This window comes from Syngnathus leptorhynchus, chromosome 17, assembly GCF_054491065.1.
Source record: "Syngnathus leptorhynchus isolate UIUO chromosome 17, UIUO_Slep, whole genome shotgun sequence".
Taxonomy (NCBI): Eukaryota; Metazoa; Chordata; class Actinopteri; order Syngnathiformes; family Syngnathidae; genus Syngnathus; species Syngnathus leptorhynchus.
Window position 1 is genome coordinate 988,795 of NC_141211.1, and position 17,785 is coordinate 1,006,579.

Below are 17,785 nucleotides of genomic sequence, written 5' to 3' on the forward strand. Positions count from 1 at the left end.
GCCATCTTGATATTTTAACAATAAAAAAAAAAGTTCAATTGAGAAAAAGTATCATAGGCGCTGACATATTTGGATTTACATCCAGTCCATTTACACGTTGAGTCGAAATTGAGCAACAACAGCAAACAGATGAACAGATTAAAGTTTACCAAAGAGTAATCACAATCTTATTGACTTTTCCCTCAAATCCTTCATAATAATTTGACACACACAAACATTTTCAGTTGTACAACTTGGGAGATAAGTACACGAAAGCACCGAACGAGGTCGAATCGAACGTTCAAAAATGCAGATTCTGTCTTCAGCCGGAATACACTCGTGACCCCCCGACCGGGAGAAGTGACCTTAAGTTTGTTTAACTTGACTGTATTGTTTTACTTGTAATTACATTCCACTTTATTTTGGTCTCTGGATAGATAGCAGACACTTTCTACGTCAGGAGTTGGAAGTCTCAGTCAAGATGAGTTCCAGTCGCTTTTTTTTTTTTTTTTCTTATTTCCACTGGGCTCTGCTTCCTCCCTGGCGCAACTGCAACGTAGCACAAGGCCACATTAGTAAAACAAAACAAAAGCCTCACACTTTGTATCAACTATAAATTCTTGGCAACTTGACTGATGCTTTCCGGTAGCTATGGAAACCTACTGGAAATCCTCCCCCCTCCCCTCGTGTAATACCGCCCCCCCCCTCTCTCTCTCTCTCTCTCTCTCTCTCTCTCTCTCTCTCTCTCTCTCTCTCTCTCTCTCTCTCTCTCTCTCTCTCTCTCTCTCTCTCTCTCTCTCTCTCTCTCTCTCTCTCTCTCAATCCGACCGATGCCAAATCTGTTTAGGCTACTTTGCGCATGTACTGCGGGTCAAAGCGAGCATAGCGTCGACTCCAAGATGGCGAAAGCGCGTCTGGCTTGCCTCCTGACTCTCCTCTCAACTCACTGTAAGTAGGAAAAAAAAAAAAGAATCAATCCAGCAGACTCACGGTTGTTGTATTTTGTCAACAAGGAGCGCGTCATTTTAAGTCGAGCTACTTGTGCCGCTGTTTGTTCGTGATTTGAGTTGAGCGGAGGATCCCATCAGACAAGGTTCGTCAAACTAAAACTCACATCAGACGTACGAGAAGCTCTACCTTGGAAAAGAGACGGACTTACTCGTGTTTTTACACATATATAGTCGCCATTTTGGTACAATTTACTAACAGACTACAAAGTAAGCAGGTCGAGTGTTTTAAGCCGCTTTTGATCAGTTCGCCCGAGCCATCGTTTGACTCAGTTTGCTCGTATTCATCGTTCGCCCGCCTGCATCGCACGAACGAACGAAGGAAGGAACATAAACGCCATGGTCACTTCTAGCGTGTGCACCCCATCGCGTTTTGGTTACTTTTCGAAAAAGTTTGTCTTTTAAGTTCAAAGGACGCCCCGGTGCTTGTGAATTAAACATGGTCGTGGACGTGCCGTTAACTATTTAGCGTGGCTGTGGGGGCCGCCGCGGCGGCGATGTTCGAAGTAGTGATGCGAGATAACGGTTTTTCCTGCCGGCTGAATAAAGCAGGCAGGCGGGCGGGCAGGCAGGCTGGCTGGCTGGCTGGCTGGCTGTCCGCGGGAGGAATCGGGCCAGTCAGTATCCTCTGCTCTGCTCCTTCCCCCGCTCTCTCCTGTGAACTCTTTTAAAAGCGTTTTAAAACAAGCCAACAGAATCGGCTGGCTCGATCTGTTTTCGCCGCCGTTTTATCAGCATACAGCTGGAAGTCATGAACCCACACACACCTGCGGAGGCGAACTCTGTGTTTTTTTCTTTCTTTCTTTCCAGCAGTTCGAACCATAACAATGTGGGAGGCGTACGGGTTTGGAAAGAAATATTACAGGAACAAATCATCTTCGTAGCCGCGTGGTTTTAAATAAGTCATGGTTAAATAAGCCACTTGTTGCTGAGCTACGTGAGCAGCCATTCTGGGAATCGGCGCTGCTTACGTGACCTTTTTGAGTCTTATTTAGTTCGGACCAAGCAAGAAAATCCCTAACAACCATATCCTAGTCCAATCCAGTCGTTTGGGTTTAGCGGTGATAATGTAGCTTTAATATAGAGCAATATCACAAGTTGTCTTGTTTGAAACACTGCTCCTAACCTGTTTTGACTCAAGGAAACAAACCTTAACATGAGTTGGCATGAATTGTATGTCTCCGTCTTACCCTTGGACACAGGTTCATTCTCAGGCATGAGTGGGACCAAAATAGTAATCAAAGTACAGACATGAGACCCTCCTGGGATCATTCAAAGGGATGATAGACATGAAACTTAAGGGGTCAACTTTGAAACATAAAATACAAAATGTGACACGTAATTGAGCGTCTACTTCTAACCTGAGGCGATGGAGGCTACTTTTGATCGGGTTTCCCCAAAGCAAATCTGTGACAGGGCATGGCAGGAGAACAATTGACATTTTCAGAGAGAGCAGTGAGCTGGTGAAGATTTAAGAATTTCTTTTGTCTTGCTCGGACAGGGGCTTAGCCATGTGGTCGACTGGCTCTGAGCCAGCATTGCCCGTCCGTGTCTTTAGAAACAGCATTAATCTGGCTGGCGAGATTCAAGCTGGCTAAAGGCTGTCTTGTGAAATACTAATAGCCACGGATAGGCCACCACTAATTGAAATACATTTCTTTTTGGAGTCACGCTGCGTCAAAACTTGTTTTTTTCATGCGCATGTCTCGGGGCCACGCAAGCTTGCGTTATATGGATTTATGGTCAGATGTGCCTTTTAGTTGCAATTTCATTCCGTCGTCTGCACGGCCTCAGCTATTCCAAGTGAAGGCTAAAGCCAACATGACTGAACATAGCTGCAAATATCATCCTAGTCATCTGTCAACGGAGCACAAGACACAGGCCATTGTTATTTTAAGTGCACATGCTTACAGCAGACTTTCCAATCGGACCTAATGGAATGAACGCATTGACATTTTAGGCTTCATCCGAGCACTTTGCCTTGGAATATTCCGTAGAAGAGCGAGCATCTGCTCTGTCTTTGCCAAGAGTGGATGGAATGGAGCAAAAGTATGTGAGACTCTGGACGATGCTCAAAGTGGATTCGTTTGAATCAAATACAAACTTTGAGCGGACTACTTTGACTCGAGCATCATTGAAAGTTCAAGATTCAACACTATTTTCTTGGACGAGCGGCAACACTTTATCTTTGTTTTCATTCATGGATGACAACGAAATCCAATCGGAGCCATCTCTTTATCTGCATGATGAGAAAAGTAAAAGAGCTGCTTGTTGTTATGTACTCTGCTGATAAGCCATTTCATCACACGACAGCGCTTCTCAACGTGCTACTCGTGGACTGACGCTACCAAACCCGCTCTTTGTCCAAAAGAGAGCCGAGGCTTCTCTCATTGTTTGGCGTGTGCAGCCGAGCGCTGGCTTGGCGAGCCAGGAGTCAATATCCCCTAAGATGACTGCAGATAGTCGCTCCCAGAGGAGCCCGTATGTTGTCAGATGTTTCCTGACCCACCCAAAGCTTGCGAGCAAATGTTTGGGGCACACAGAGAATGGCACGCAATGCGGCGCTGGCTATGGGGCAGCAGGCAAACCCAAAGAAGTGCCTTAATGCTCTGCATTTGTTTGTTACAAGTCAGGAGTTATTCATATCAGAAAGCCCTGAGTGAGAGTCAGCTCTGGCATATTGACATTTTGCTCCCGGCTCAGATGTCACAGCGAGAAAGGAATGATTTTTCGCCAGAGACCACCGAGTACTGCTCACTCCAATTTGGACAATGTTGATCATCAAAAATATCCCTTACAGGCTGTCATGAATATTTCTCTATTGCGGAGCCCAAAGTGTATCAAGCGAATGCGGCGGCACACGGCTGCTTACTCTGGAATTGGCCGAAACAGCTGAGCAGGAGTGGGTGGAGGTGTTTGGAGCTGTGGCGCAAGCAGGCGTCACCAGAAATATCTACAGCGTCCCTCCCAAAGCTGAGTGTCCATGCAAGCAAATGTAACATTCCAAATGAAAAACACATGGAGCTTGAAAAACCTCCTCCATAAGGTGCAACAACAACCTGTTTGCCTGAAAGATCAAAAGAAAGTCTGTCCGTCCTGCCGATAACAGCAGAGAGGAGGGCAAGCTGTGAAGAAAGAATCCAGACGATATCTCAAAATGGCCGCTACCTGCTTTCAATTTGAAAAGCAAAATGAAAGAGTAGGAGGCCATTGAGCACAAATGTTTTCTCTGGATGCACTGAACCGTTAAATACGTATCTGTGCACAGCACACAAATGACTTCCTGTTTGATGATATTTATCGGAGGATGGGCTGGCTGGGGTGGTGTCACATGCTCCCTTGAGGGGGGAAAACAAAGTAGATCCTGCTTGTATCTTTACTGGATAGTACATCCATCAATAGGTCAAACGAGGCCACCATGGATCAAACATCGGGAAGTTAGCAAACTAATTAGCCTTTTAATTTTTGCCGAGGCAATGCCCAAGATGGATGGAGCTTAGCCCCGAGAGACTTTCACACTAACATTCAAAACCACAAAATGGCTCTGGAACCGTTTAATTTCTTTTTTGGTTTGCCAGGCAATTGCGGTTTAAAGCTCAGGTGTTCGCCATGAGTTATTTCCAAACCATTGGGCCCACCTGGAAATGGGGTCTTTGATAATACTTGTGAAAAAGGACTTCTCTCAAACATCCATCCATCCTTCCATTCATTTTCTATGATGAATATATTTATGGTTCTTTAAGGATAACAATCAGGCAATGTTGTTTTCGGCAAATCATTTGGAATAGATGACTTTTTGGCGACACGGTATCTTTCATAATGGCATCGCTAGGGAGATCCCGAGGGGCAGAAATTATACATCTCTGACTTCATTGCACAAATGAATGACTCAGTGCATCCACACTTGGCAATGACGGTGTAGTCGAGCGCTTTGGGTTAGGCTCCGTGCAGAAATCTCGGTGCCCAGTTAAATGAGTTATTAGTGGTGTGTGTGTGTGTCTTCAAGAACACTAACTCACGAGCACAATAGGTCAAGTGTTGAACTACAGCTGAGTAAAGTAACAACCTAGACCAATAATTGGAATGAGATTCTATGAAACGTGTGGGACAGTATTTCCAACGTGATAGAAACCAAACGCCAGCTTCTATTTTTGCTCAAAGATGTACTGTCGAGCACATGATCCCATATGAGCTTGCTCCCAACCAGCCGTTTTCACACTGGACAATAATTGGGGAGGTAGGTGTATGACCTGTTTTTGGTTGTTCTTGTTATTGCAGAACCATCACATGTTTTGATGTCGGATGGCCTTGACTCATTTTCGGGAGTGAGTCACGACAACAAATCACTCACACGAGGCGACGTATGCTCGGGCACACATGAAACCTCAAGTCTGGGTCATTTTTTGGAGAATGTGCCCCTGGCCACGGTCTATGCTCACTCTTGGGTTGTTTCAGTCCATACACGAATGGCAGAATTGCACCATTAGCTTTTGGGTCAAATATTCAATAGCTGTTGCTATCTTCAAATATCCAATGTTGATGGGAGCAAAACTCGTTGTATCAAAAGTTGAGATGCTGGCTAGTAGCAGCATGAATGCACTTTCTTGATTCTGTCACAAAACATCACCTGTATCCTGAATGGTCTGTATCGGGGCTAATGCATGACTTGAAGCTCAGATACAGCTCACACACACACGCACGCACGCACGCACGCACGCACGCACGCACGCACGCACGCACGCACGCACACACACACACACACACACACACACACCACTTGCCACGTGTGTGTGTGTGTGTGTGTGTGTGTGTGTGTGTGTGTGTGAGCGCATACTTTGTGGTATGTAAGTGCCTGAAATAGTTGTCAGGATGCCAGACATAGGCGATGCGTTTGTAGCATGGTGGCTGGCCTCTGTCTGAGCTCTGATAGAATGAAGGGCTTTACATGCGGGCTCTGCTTGCTTTTCCATGTCATAGGAACCAAAAGTGAAAAGGGAAGCTATTTGGGGGGGTTTCTATCACTTTATCACGTGTCATCACAGTCATTAATAACTCTTAAGTTGACTGGGTTTCAGCCCGAGATAAAACGTAACTGGAAAAACAAGAGGAAGGATCTGACGGTCAAACATTCTACAGACTGAGGAGATTTCCTGATTCTATTTTTTTTGCTGTAAAGGTTCTAATTGTTGTTGTTAGCAAACAATTCCAAACATTAAACTTCACATCCTGTCATCCCGAGTAATAGCCCAAATGAGCACGTTATCGCAAATGCCATTTCCTCGCTGAGACTTTAATTGAGACATGAGCATAAATTCCACGGTCATTAGCAACACGTAAACATATGAGCTTAAAAAAATGCTCTACAGCAGGGAGATGCTTCCTTTGAGCGCCACAATTATCGGACCTCCCATGACTTGCAAGTCCAGTTTTGTTCTTCTGTTTAGCTCGTCTATATTTCATGGAGAAATTTGAGATGTTCATTCCTTCATTGCCTTGGTGATGTGTGCCAAATGGCGCCTCCCTGCGAACTCGAGTCACAAGAATGCGCTAAACTGTTGCAAAACTGTTACTCTTGGGTCTCTGCGATTAAAAAAAATAAATCATTTTTTGTACCACAAAAAACAGCGCAATGTTTACATTAAATGACTAAATCATCACCAGCGAAAAGCCGAGCAATAATTTGAGAAAATAGAAACAGCCGTATAGCATGAAATGTTAACTTGAAGACATGTGCTTTTTGTGCTGCTGCTGCCCTGCCCTGCCTCCTCACGCTGCTTCTTCTTCCCCACATGAAAGTTTCCTCACCGTTATTCCTTTGCGCATACTGCTTTGAGGTGTAGCAATTATCTATCGTCTGCTTTTATTAGCTTTCAACCTGGCTTTCAGCGCAAATGTGCATCTCTGAAAAATGAGAATAGCAGCCTCCATCACGAGGGATCCAAACTCATAAGTGAGTCAGTGATGCCTCTAAGAAGATTGCATTTTTGACTATTAGTCACGGCTTATTAGGACCGGGTGTGTCAAGCGCACTCAAAGAATTCCATGCAGTCTGAATATTCCTTGCAGGCCGGGGGCCCGTCCCACACATTGCTAACTGATGGAATATTTGACACATCAACTATAAGAGATACATTATGTAAGGAATTGAAGGCTGTAAAATGGAGGTTCAGGTGTGTATCTGTGGCTTTTCCAAGTCGGTCTGGTATTTCCGAGGGAAACCCACGAAGGATTCCACTCGGAGCAGGTGATGGAAGCACGGCTCCGGGAATTGGGGGGGGGGGGGGGGGGGGGGGGTCGCTTGTGGTGCGCAGCATCAAAAGCCTGGGATTGTTTCCTTTCCCAGCTGTTGTCCAAGTTACATTCCCTATTCCACAACTCAGCAAGCCTTCACAAACTATTTACTATTTAAATCTTTGTATGAACATTTGTTGTCTTAAGGGGGTTGTCGGTGTTCTGAAGCGAGGAACAGCCCTGATTTGGTCCCAGGGTTCTTTCATCATTGAACTCGGCATCCTGATTTTTTCATGAAGGTACTACGGCAGACTCGTACATGATTTATTTTCATCATTTGACAAAGTTGAAGCTGGAAATGATCCTCAGGGCAGGCCAGGGCAGGCCAGGCCAGGCCAGGGCAGGCCAGGCCGGGCAGGGGATGCCTGCCTTGTGTGCTCTGTGAGATTGGGTGCCTGCCTTTGCATGCATTTACTTGATGGCATGAGAAAAGTGTCCATGCAGGCAAATTAAATCAATGAACTACTGAATCCGACGGAGCCTGAATGCACAACTCATGAAAAGAGAATTAAAAGTCAGCAGAGTTGTGCGAGCAGTTGTTGTGTCCGCCCTTTCAGTTTAGCCCTCGACGGGCGTCCTTAGCCCACGCAGGAAGTCAGGCAGATAAAGCAGATTGGACCTGCTAAGTCAACACGTTTCTGTTGTCTGCCTTTGTGTGTGTGTGTGTGTGTGTGTATTGTTCCGTTGTGAGTTGGGCATGAGCTCATGGTGGTTCTCTACACTCAGTCCATGCTGATGTCTGCAAAGTGGTCAACTTGCTTAGCCTGTTGAGTGTATTTTTTGGGGGGCAGAGCTTTATTACGCTGGAGTGGAATTATTGGTTGATTCACAGTGACGGACGGCTTGACGTCAATGACGTTTGCGTTAGAAATTTTGAAGCGGTCGAATGTTCTCCACAACATTCCAACTTTCATGCCATACAAATGGCTTTCATGTGATGTAATGTTTCCTTCGCTGCAGTCATACACACTTATTTTCATCATGCTGGAAAGAGGCCTGCGTGGAAATTGCATTCCTAATTAGGATTAAGAAAGGGGTCGGGCAGCCCCCGACTAGAATGCGAAGCATTTGTAATGAGCGCGAGTGATGCCATCTGTGTGCAGCGTGGCGAGGAGCTAATTCTGGCAGCGCCACCGGTGTGATTGAACACAAATTTTTCATGATAGCGGTCCCCAATCCAGCCTGGCATTTCACTTCAACTCCAGCGGAAAAAGTGAATTATCCAAGCCCCGCTCTTGGGTATCAAATGGTCCTTAAAGTGATGCCACGGAGCTCACCGATTCATGTGGACATCCAACATGTGTGGCATGTCACATTGTTCGCATAACTGAATTGCTGCGCCAGGGGAGGCCCGCTCACACGCTTGGCTTTGCGCCCCAAACTGTTTTGACAAGGCTTTTACTGTCTCCTTCAAGTGTCAAAAGGAGCGGCCGATTATTTGCTCGTTAGATTTGTCAGAAAGGCTGCGGAAGGTTGAAACTTTGCGCTTCCTCCCCATCCCAATTAGTGGGCTGCGAGGGCTCACTCTGGTGCTGCTGATCGACTATTTATAGAGTTGACCTGCACTCTGAGTTCTTTCGTTGTCCTTATCAGCAATGAGAACTGGACTGAAATGGTGTCATCAAAGATGGATTGATGTCACCATTCTTTTTTGAAAAGTGACGGACGGGGCAACAAGCTCCCTTAAAACCAATCACTGCTGGTTAGCTTTTTTAAAGCCGGCCCTGTCAACTGTGATGTCGACAGCAAGAGGCAAAATGGATAAAAAACGGGAGAATTTTGCCGCTTAACTCAATTGCCACAAACAACATGAATCAGAACGCTGTGTTTAGACACATACGACACTTTTTATTTGGGGGTCGTGTTACGTGAGGCCAATGAAGTAAATGAGTTAAATATAACATAACACATATCAGAGCTGGGGTCACGCAAAGTGTCTTTCTCCACAAGTATTTGAAATGGACACAAGCATTTTTCTGTTAAATGACGCCTGGATTCCCTCCTCCCATCTAAAAATGTGTGGCTCTCCATTGGCCCTCTTGGCTGTTTAGAGCATGTGAACGCAACTATTCTTACACAGCATCAAGGATCTGATAAGCTCTGTACCAGGATGTCTCACATAACTGATCATTCTGTGAAAATTGTTGATACTTTGATTCACTTGTGTCAGTGGAAGCTTTGTTTTTACAGGGTGCACAAAAAACTTCATGTGGACCATCAGGACGGCCACTACTAATGCTACGGTTGATATCAATGTGCACTGCTTGTCAAAGACGATAGGAAGACTTCTCTGACAGAGCAAATTAAGGGCAGAAAAGCATTTAAATGTATGCCCGGGAGGGAGGCTTGCTGATGGCGAGTCAACCTTCTGGACTTTGCCAGTCAGTTTGAATAAAACCATTCAGGGAGTACAAATATGTCATTCTGTTCTTACTTGTTTTTTTGGTTCGGGTTGTTGAATTGAGAAATACACGTTTTGTGATCTGTTTGTTTTTTGGTTCTGTGAAATGCCACAAAGCCAGTGATTTTGTTGGTGTATTTGGCCACCCCTCGAGCATCAAAACGTCCATGATCTCAAGGGCGAGGCCTTTTGTGAAATGTGGAATAGTAGTCCAAGTTGGCTCCCCTTAATCCAAGCCTGTGAACTTGCTGTAATTGTTGGAAGTCAAAGCGGCCACATGCAAGCATTAACGCTGACATAAAGTGACAGGTTCCTAGGCATTCGGTGACACCATCACCTCCCCCCAGCTCCCCTCATTGGCTCTGGCGGAGTATTTGACCCCGCCGCCCTCAGAGGAAGGCAAAGGCTCCGGCCTGAATGGGCTCCCAGATAACTGCCTCCGGTAACGTATGTAAATGCGGCATAAATGCATACGCAAAGAGGCCCGGTGGCAGGAAACTGCACCTTGTTAGTCGACACCTGGATAACGTGAAAGAAATTGGAATTACCTGCCGGTACTCTGATTCATCTGTTACCAAGGCTTATCCGATTCAGTTGCGAGTCACTCGTGAGTCACTGAATATTTCGACAAATGGAAAGAAATGAATGTGGCGGTGTAACCTCATTGAATAATATCCCATCATATCAAACCTTTCCATGATGTCGTCCTTGGCCTGTGGTTGGCATCCATCCCTGTGTTTAAATTGGGAGTGTTGCAGTGAATAAACGGGCTATGCTGGACATGTGGCGTTTGTGCAAATACACGCTCCGCATGCACCTGGCGTCCAACGTGTTGCCAAAAGCACATGCTCCCTTTACCTCTCACGTGAAAAGGCGGTAAAACCTCTGATAAGTTCAAACAAGGTCAGACATTTTTAGGCACCTCATGTCATTCTTATATGTTATATGTTTGTTTGGAACCCACCGACACTCATTTTTGTCAAACTAGTTGAGAAAATTAATCTTCTGTGTACATTTATTGAACTGACTGTACTCAGCTGGATGAATAATATAATGGATTAAAACATAAAATCCCCAACTGCTCCATATTTGGTCATAACAAGAGCTCATTTCATCCTAGACGAGCAGCGCTCGCATTGAAAACAGCAACTGGTTGATATCAGTGTGTGTGTGTGTGTGTGTGTGTGTGTGTGTGTGTGTGTGTGTGTGTGTGTGTGTGTGTGTGTGTGTGTGTGTGTGTGTGTGTGTGTGTGTGTGTGTGTGTGTGTGTGTGTGTGTATACTTTGATGTTCATGCTTTGATAGGGCGTGGGAATAGTCTTTGCACGCACGAGGCAGGGAATATCTCGAGGTTGCTTAATTGAACCTTTCTATTTATGATACCAACCTCACCATCCCAGCCGACGGTGTATTTTTCCCCAAGGGGAACAACAGAACAAGGTTGGGATTTATTACATACACCGTGCGGGAATCAAGAAAACCTCAGTCAGTGATGTCAAACCTGAAGGAGAGAGACTTTAGAAAGGAATTAAACCAGAAGATTACAGATGGTGGGGTCAGCAAGTAAGGATTAAAAAAAAAAAAAAACTTTGATATCCATTTGTTGACTGGCAGATTTCACTCAGCAGAGAAAAGTCATCCCAAATATGATAATGTACGTCGCTCATCTGCAAAACAAATGATACGCAGTGACGTAACATTTGGGTGTAGTTATTTAAAAAAATATATATCCTTGGCATGGTAGCACTCGCTGTTATGAGGAATTTTGTCCATTCATCCAGAAGAGTCATTTGGAGGTCAAACATTGATGCACTTTTGTGCTTCATCCAAATGGTGCTAGATGGCTGAAGAAGGTCATCAGAAGTGAAATGGTTTGATTTTTTCCATGGCACGCCAAGGTGGTTGGGAATCATTGTGTCAAAAATGACATTGTCTGCTCTATTCCATAAAATTATTGTGGGGGGTCGGGGGTCACGTGCCACACATTACATTTGTGTGGCAATCAGAGTCTGTATTTGGTCATCATTGCATTCAGGCTGCAATGGAGATAGCAGAATGAAGATAATGTGACATGACAGACAGACTGTTTTCATCAAAGTAGATGAACAAATGGTTACACGGTTACCGATGACGGACTTTAAAGTGCCATCGTGTCTATCCGTCTTAGATCATATTTTAAAGTCCTGGTCCTTAGATTTGTCCTTTTTATTGGCTCGATGAATACGTTGAGTGATCTTATCCTTTTGTGCAAGACTTTTCACGTCAAGCTTTTTATCTCCGACCATTCGGGCACCTAAACTCGGCGAATGAGTGATGAGGACACACCTTTGTAGTCCATAGAGGAAGCTGAGTTCCACTGAACAGAAAGTTATTGTCCTAAATGAATTACGTTGGAAGGAATCATCTTTGGTTTCTATTTCATTCTGATATTTTGGACTCCTAAGCATGCCTGGCCTAGTTTGATGTCAGATCAAGTTACACAGTACATGTTGTGCAGTCCTGCGTCACATGCACAGGTTTGTGTCAAAAGGCTTCCAAATATTTTCAAGCGTCTGTACTAAACAAGCTGTCGTCTTGTCATGAGCTCCAAAAAAGGCAGTGGGATAATCAGCTTAGATTGTCTGCTTTAGCAGGTGACCCCCCCCCCCCCCCCCCCCCAGACACTTGCCACGTCTCCAGTTATCCTATCCGATCCTTTTTTGATTAAGATACATACTGTACATAATGTCACTGCCACTGGCCGACATAGGGAGGGGGCCGATATCCTTGGGCACCCAGTGACCCCCCCCCCCATTAGAAAAATCCTAGCTCTGCTACTGGTCGCTGCTGATTGTCGGCCCTCCCTATTCGAGTCAGTGTTTTTTTGAAGCATCAGGCAATAGCATCGGGCCCACTGAGAAGGAAGGGAGGGAGAGAGAGAAAAGGGCTCGGCAGCCAGTTGAACTACTGGCATGGTAAGCTTGCCCTGAAAGAGCACATGCCTCCGTGCACAATTACCCAGTGTATGGAAACAACTCCCCCACACACACACTGACAATATAGTTTGACAAACACAACTAGAGATGGAAGAGGAACATAAACAAAAGAGGATCATGATATGGGATTGACATTCATCTCCTTTAAGGCATTTCACATGAGCATACGTATCCCCAAGGAGAGAGAGTCTTAAAATGAACTCGGCGCATGTCAGCTGGTATTGTGCAAATTAGCGTGAGATCATCACTATCACGAAGATTAATGCAGCGGAAAGTCTTATTTCGCATGGCCTTGTCTCTTTGTTTCGAAGGCTACTTCAGCGTGTTGGCAGTTGTACTCAGGACGGACAACAATTCGCCGTGGACGGATGAGTTTGACAGTAAGTGGAAAAACAAAATGATTTATTGCTTGTGCTGACACATCGTCTTTTCGTCCACTCTGTAGGAATTGAATTATCGTGTTTGATCGACTCCATTTCCACAAACAATCCGAGAATCGAGTGGAAAAAGATTAAAGCGGAGGGACCGAGCTACGTGTACTTCAACAACAAAGTTTCAGGTAAAGCGGTCGTACACAAATTCAGCCGTTTATTCACTCGTTGACGTTATTCTTTGCGCAGGTGACTTGGAGAACCGGGCGGTGATCCGAGAACCTGCCACATTGGTGATAACCAACGCCACTCGGTTGGACACGGCGAAATATCGCTGCGAGGTCACCGCTGCCGAAGACCTCAAGTCCTTTGACGAGATTGTGATTGATCTTGTCGTCCGAGGTACGCTCAATCGGTGGTTCCCGATTTTAGTCGACCGGGTTTGCCCCTTTTTTTTAATCACAGACAAATGAACGTATGAAGCACTTTTTTTTCCAATAATAATCTTCCAATATGTGACATCGCGATCTAGTGAATGACATTCATGTCACCCACCGTATGGCGATATGAATACGGGAGCCAAAAAAGAGGATTCCAAATTTGAGGCTAATAATAACCTGATTGAATTTTGCCCTTAAAAGAGAGAGACCTTGCCCGGTGAGTTCACACTTTGGATGCGGTAAGATGACACCGTGTTGTAGGTCGCACCAAGCCTTTGGCATACATGTGAGGATGTGTTGTGACCCGACTGGACCTACCCAGCTGCAAAGGCATGTTCTGGGCTATAAGGGGAAACCTCTGAAACTGCATCTGCTTTGAATCGCAGTGCTAAAGAAAGCAAGGGCCGCATGTTTTGCTTGCATTTTTTGGCATCACTCAAAAAATCATGAAAGCATCTCTCATTGGATGCTGCGCTCTGATCTCATTTCCCTTTTTTTTGCCACCGCAGTCAAGCCGGTGGTTCCGAAATGCAACGTCCCCAAATCGGTACCTTTCGGGAAGTCGGCCGAGCTGAGTTGCCTGGAGGAAGAGGGTTTCCCTAAGTCTCAGTACCAGTGGTTCAAGAACAGGGAGGAAATTCCTGAGGACCCAAAGAGCAGCATCAAGTTCTTCAACTCGTCATACACGCTCAACTCGGAAACAGGAATCCTGGTTAGTATGTGTGCGCGTGTGTTTTGGACAAGGACACGCATGAGCCAGGAGGGTGGGGCAGGCAGGCAGGCAGGCAGACAGGAACGGTGGCTGGACGCCCGCCTAGGGGTGGGCGGGATATTTTGGGTAGACAGTTGATGGCGCAGGAGGGCTTGAGCCACAAGGGGAATGAATCTGCTGTCCTCGCTCGCACATTCCTCAACGGACTCGCTTTGGAGGTCGGACGCTGCTCCGCTAACTCACCCGAGCGATTCCACGCTGGCCTGGTCTGGTCTGGCCTGGCCCGGCCTGGCCTGTAAGATGCCAAATATCACACCGTACTGCAGTCAAACTCCAGAGCCAGTGTTAGCATTTGAAAGTGGCAGCTGTAAACGAATGAGGTTTGGACGATACTAGTTCTTTTTGCACCTGTGCCCATCACCATTGGACGGTGAATTCTAGACTGGTGGGAAAACAATGCAACAGATGGATCACATGAAACCATTGACATCTGAGTGCTACTAAAGATTGTCAGCATTCTCTTTGGATAAGTGAAATGGCTACACACTGACTGGCTCTTTTGTTCTTTCCTCTCGTGTAGACCTTCATCTCAGTCAGAAAAGAAGACGCCGGCGAGTACTACTGCCGAGCAAAAAACGATGCAGGATATGCTGAGTGCGCGCCGCAGAAGATGGAAGTCTGTAAGTGCTGCATCAACACATAGTTGAAATTCAGATTCCAAGAGTTCATCGGGGTTCGTGGACTACTTTATTTATACAGTACTCGTGTGGACAGAATTGTTTAACCCCCTCCCCTCCGGTAATGAAAGTCAAACCCACAGTAGCCATTGAAAGCACTAGAAATCCCATTGAAGCCTTCAAATCTGAGATAGGTGGAGCGCTTTGCTAATGAAGAGTGGATCGTAATGCCTGCTTAGTGGCAGAGAACGTGAGAAATCATTTGAGCGCAGTAATTGCCTCAAAAGGATGTCACTTTTGTTGCGTGTCTGTCTGAATCCAATGCAACACTGTCTGTCTGCAGATGATATTGATGTGGTGGGGATTGTCCTGGGAGTGCTGGTGGTGGTGGTGGTACTGATATGTATATCGGCCGGGATCTGCTGCGCGTATAAGCGGGGTTACTTTGCAAGTCAAAAGCAGGCAGGGAACAGGTAAGACACGGGCCCGAGACGACTTGTTGGACACGCACGCATTCACCTCCACGTCATCTGTGTTGTAGCTACAAAGTTCCAGCCAAAGGAGACGGGGTGGACTATGTGCGGACGGAGGATGAGGTATGCGTAGGATTTATTTGGGATATTGGGACATTCACTCATAATGTCCCATCATGATTTGTCTATTGTTGTGTCCGAATGTAAGCGCGCTGGATTTCAAATGGCCTCTTTCGTCCTTTTTGTAGGGTGACTTTCGACATAAGTCGTCATTTGTGATATGAAAATGACGCGAGGGTGACAGTGGGAAAGTGCCAAGTGAAACCAGTGACATGTGCGGCCGCAGTCTCGGCGGGCAGTCTCGTCACGGAGTTCACGCTCTGGAGCTCTCGACGTGACTTTTGCCAAAGGTGACCAGATTTTGCAGGGTTTGCAAAAACCTTTTCATATTCAAGCGTGGATTTGAAAGTTCTTTGTCAAATCCACTTGGCTGAAACACACAGTCCCGCCAAAAGCAGTCAAACATGACACATTTCTACATGACGCTTCAAACCGTTTGTCATTTGTATAACCTTTATTTTCTACTGTTGAAATTTGTCAGACTATTTTTGATGGGATATATTTTGAATGCCTATAGATAAAGGTTTACTTTTTTAAATATTTGTAAAATACTAACTGTGTTTGTTTTTTTTTAATTGTAATTATTATTTGCTTGTGGGTTTAAATATGTTACTTTAACCACTTTGCATCCACCTGTAAGCGTTTCTACCTTTGCCACCGGAAAAGAAAGAACGTTCTGCATATCAACATGCGCTTGGTGAGCAGTCTTGCATATTGAACTTTGTCCGCTGGGATGGCCGCCGCGCCCAGGTTCTGTTGTCAAAACACAAACAACAAAAAAAAGAATGACCTCTGTTTTGTTTGTTGTCTTAGAAAGAGGTTTTGAAGAGTGCCAGTCAAATGCTGTGAAACACAATCAGTGCTGCGTTTTCTTGATTTTTTTAAGTGTCCTTCTCAGCTTGCTGTTCATCTTGTATATAGAGAATTTACTGTTGTGCGTCATTCACTATTACATTATCACAATACAAGTTTGACAGGGTGTACGAGTTAGCCTTCCAGACCCCTCGCCCCTTCGGAAAAAAAAAAAAAAAAAAAGACAGAAATGCAACCAACAACCCCGCCTCCAAATCATTTCAGTTGGGATTTTTATTCCCCAAATTTTTGCTCATGCCCTTTTCATTTCATTTAACACGTCAGATTTCTTTGCGGATGGGGCGGAGAACATCATTTGAAATGTTACATTCATTCCTTTTAGAGCTCTGGAAGGTTAACACTTTTACTGATTGTATATAGATAGGTACTTTGTGTCGTTTCATCCTTTAGAAGATAACGAAAAATAGATCCGATTAGAAAAGGAGTATGGAAGTTTGTATTCAAAAGTAACGTCATAGCATGTGGTCAGCAAAATGTTACCCCACACCTTGTTCTAGTGTTAACTTTCTTCTAGTTCTTTAACAGCTGAGCAATTCACGTTCACCATTTTGACATTTTTCTTGGGAAATGTTCACTCACCAAATGTAATCCATGGTCGAGATGATGTGCCCAAACATTTGCACGTAGGAATTTGTTCATACCGCCTTGTTAAATTATTAACACAGTCAAGTGAGTTTCAATACCACAAACTCATTTGAGATCACTAATGGATCCAACCTGAGGTGAAGGAGTCACGCAGGCTCCACCTTCATTTCTACCAATTTCATTCCTCCCAAGTGCCTTCTGCCGTTAAAATAGATCTTTCTCTTGTTGCTCATTCAAACATGGTGTTTGAGAGGGATGATGTAACCCAAAATGTATGCTTTCCGTCTTTACATATCTGCAAACATGTATATATTTTTCCCCCCTTAGATGACACTAGACATGCTGAAATAGACATAGAAATATATATATATTACTGTTGTGCCTATATATAGTGGAAAATATTTTTGGTAAGGACACACTATTAGGCAAAAGGATACTACTGGCTTGTGTTGACTGCAGTTTGTATATAAAAAAAACACACTTCTTGCCGCATTGTTGCAAATGAAGCTCTTTCATTAAATTCTGCTTTTCACAAAACATGTCAGTGTGAAATGGTAAAATATGTAGGATTTGCATGTTGTTTCACACGGAAAGGAACAATGTTAAAGGTTCTATTATCACGCTGTAACTTTGTTTTTTTTTTAGTCAAGGGAAATCCAAACTGAGCTGTCATTTAGCTCCAACTTTGTATTATTCACTCAATGCCAAGAAATAAATGCTGTCATCTAAACTCTGACATGCTTTTCCAGGGCTTGTTGGGTGGAGGGGATTTGTCCATTCACTATTCGTGATCAATAAAATTCACTTGTAATATTAAGAGCGATTGCTATGGCTTTCGATCCATGCATGCTTCCTCACATTTTTGTTTAGTAGCACATGCAA

At 44.8% G+C, this 17,785-nt stretch overlaps 1 protein-coding gene across 1 annotated transcript; it reads left to right on the forward strand.

Moving 5' to 3' along the window:
- The first annotated feature begins 808 nt into the window (after nt 1-808).
- Nucleotides 809-17,639, forward strand: jam3b (junctional adhesion molecule 3b). Its single transcript, XM_085935590.1, has 9 exons — nt 809-927; nt 12,964-13,032; nt 13,098-13,211; nt 13,273-13,425; nt 13,973-14,175; nt 14,756-14,855; nt 15,196-15,325; nt 15,394-15,448; nt 15,574-17,639. The coding sequence occupies exons 1-9, from the start codon at nt 810-812 to the stop codon at nt 15,607-15,609; spliced, it is 978 nt and encodes a 325-aa protein (XP_085791716.1). The 5' UTR covers nt 809; the 3' UTR covers nt 15,610-17,639.
- The last annotated feature ends 146 nt before the right edge of the window (nt 17,640-17,785 follow it).

Excerpts from the sequence above, each read along its gene's own strand:
- jam3b (XM_085935590.1), top strand. The coding sequence starts at position 810 with ATGCCAAATCTGTTTAGGCTACTTTGCGCATGTACTGCGGGTCAAAGC. Across the intron at positions 14,856-15,195 it reads GCCGCAGAAGATGGAAGTCT|ATGATATTGATGTGGTGGGG; the intron begins GTAAGTGCTGCA and ends GTCTGTCTGCAG. Across the intron at positions 15,449-15,573 it reads ATGTGCGGACGGAGGATGAG|GGTGACTTTCGACATAAGTC; the intron begins GTATGCGTAGGA and ends TCCTTTTTGTAG.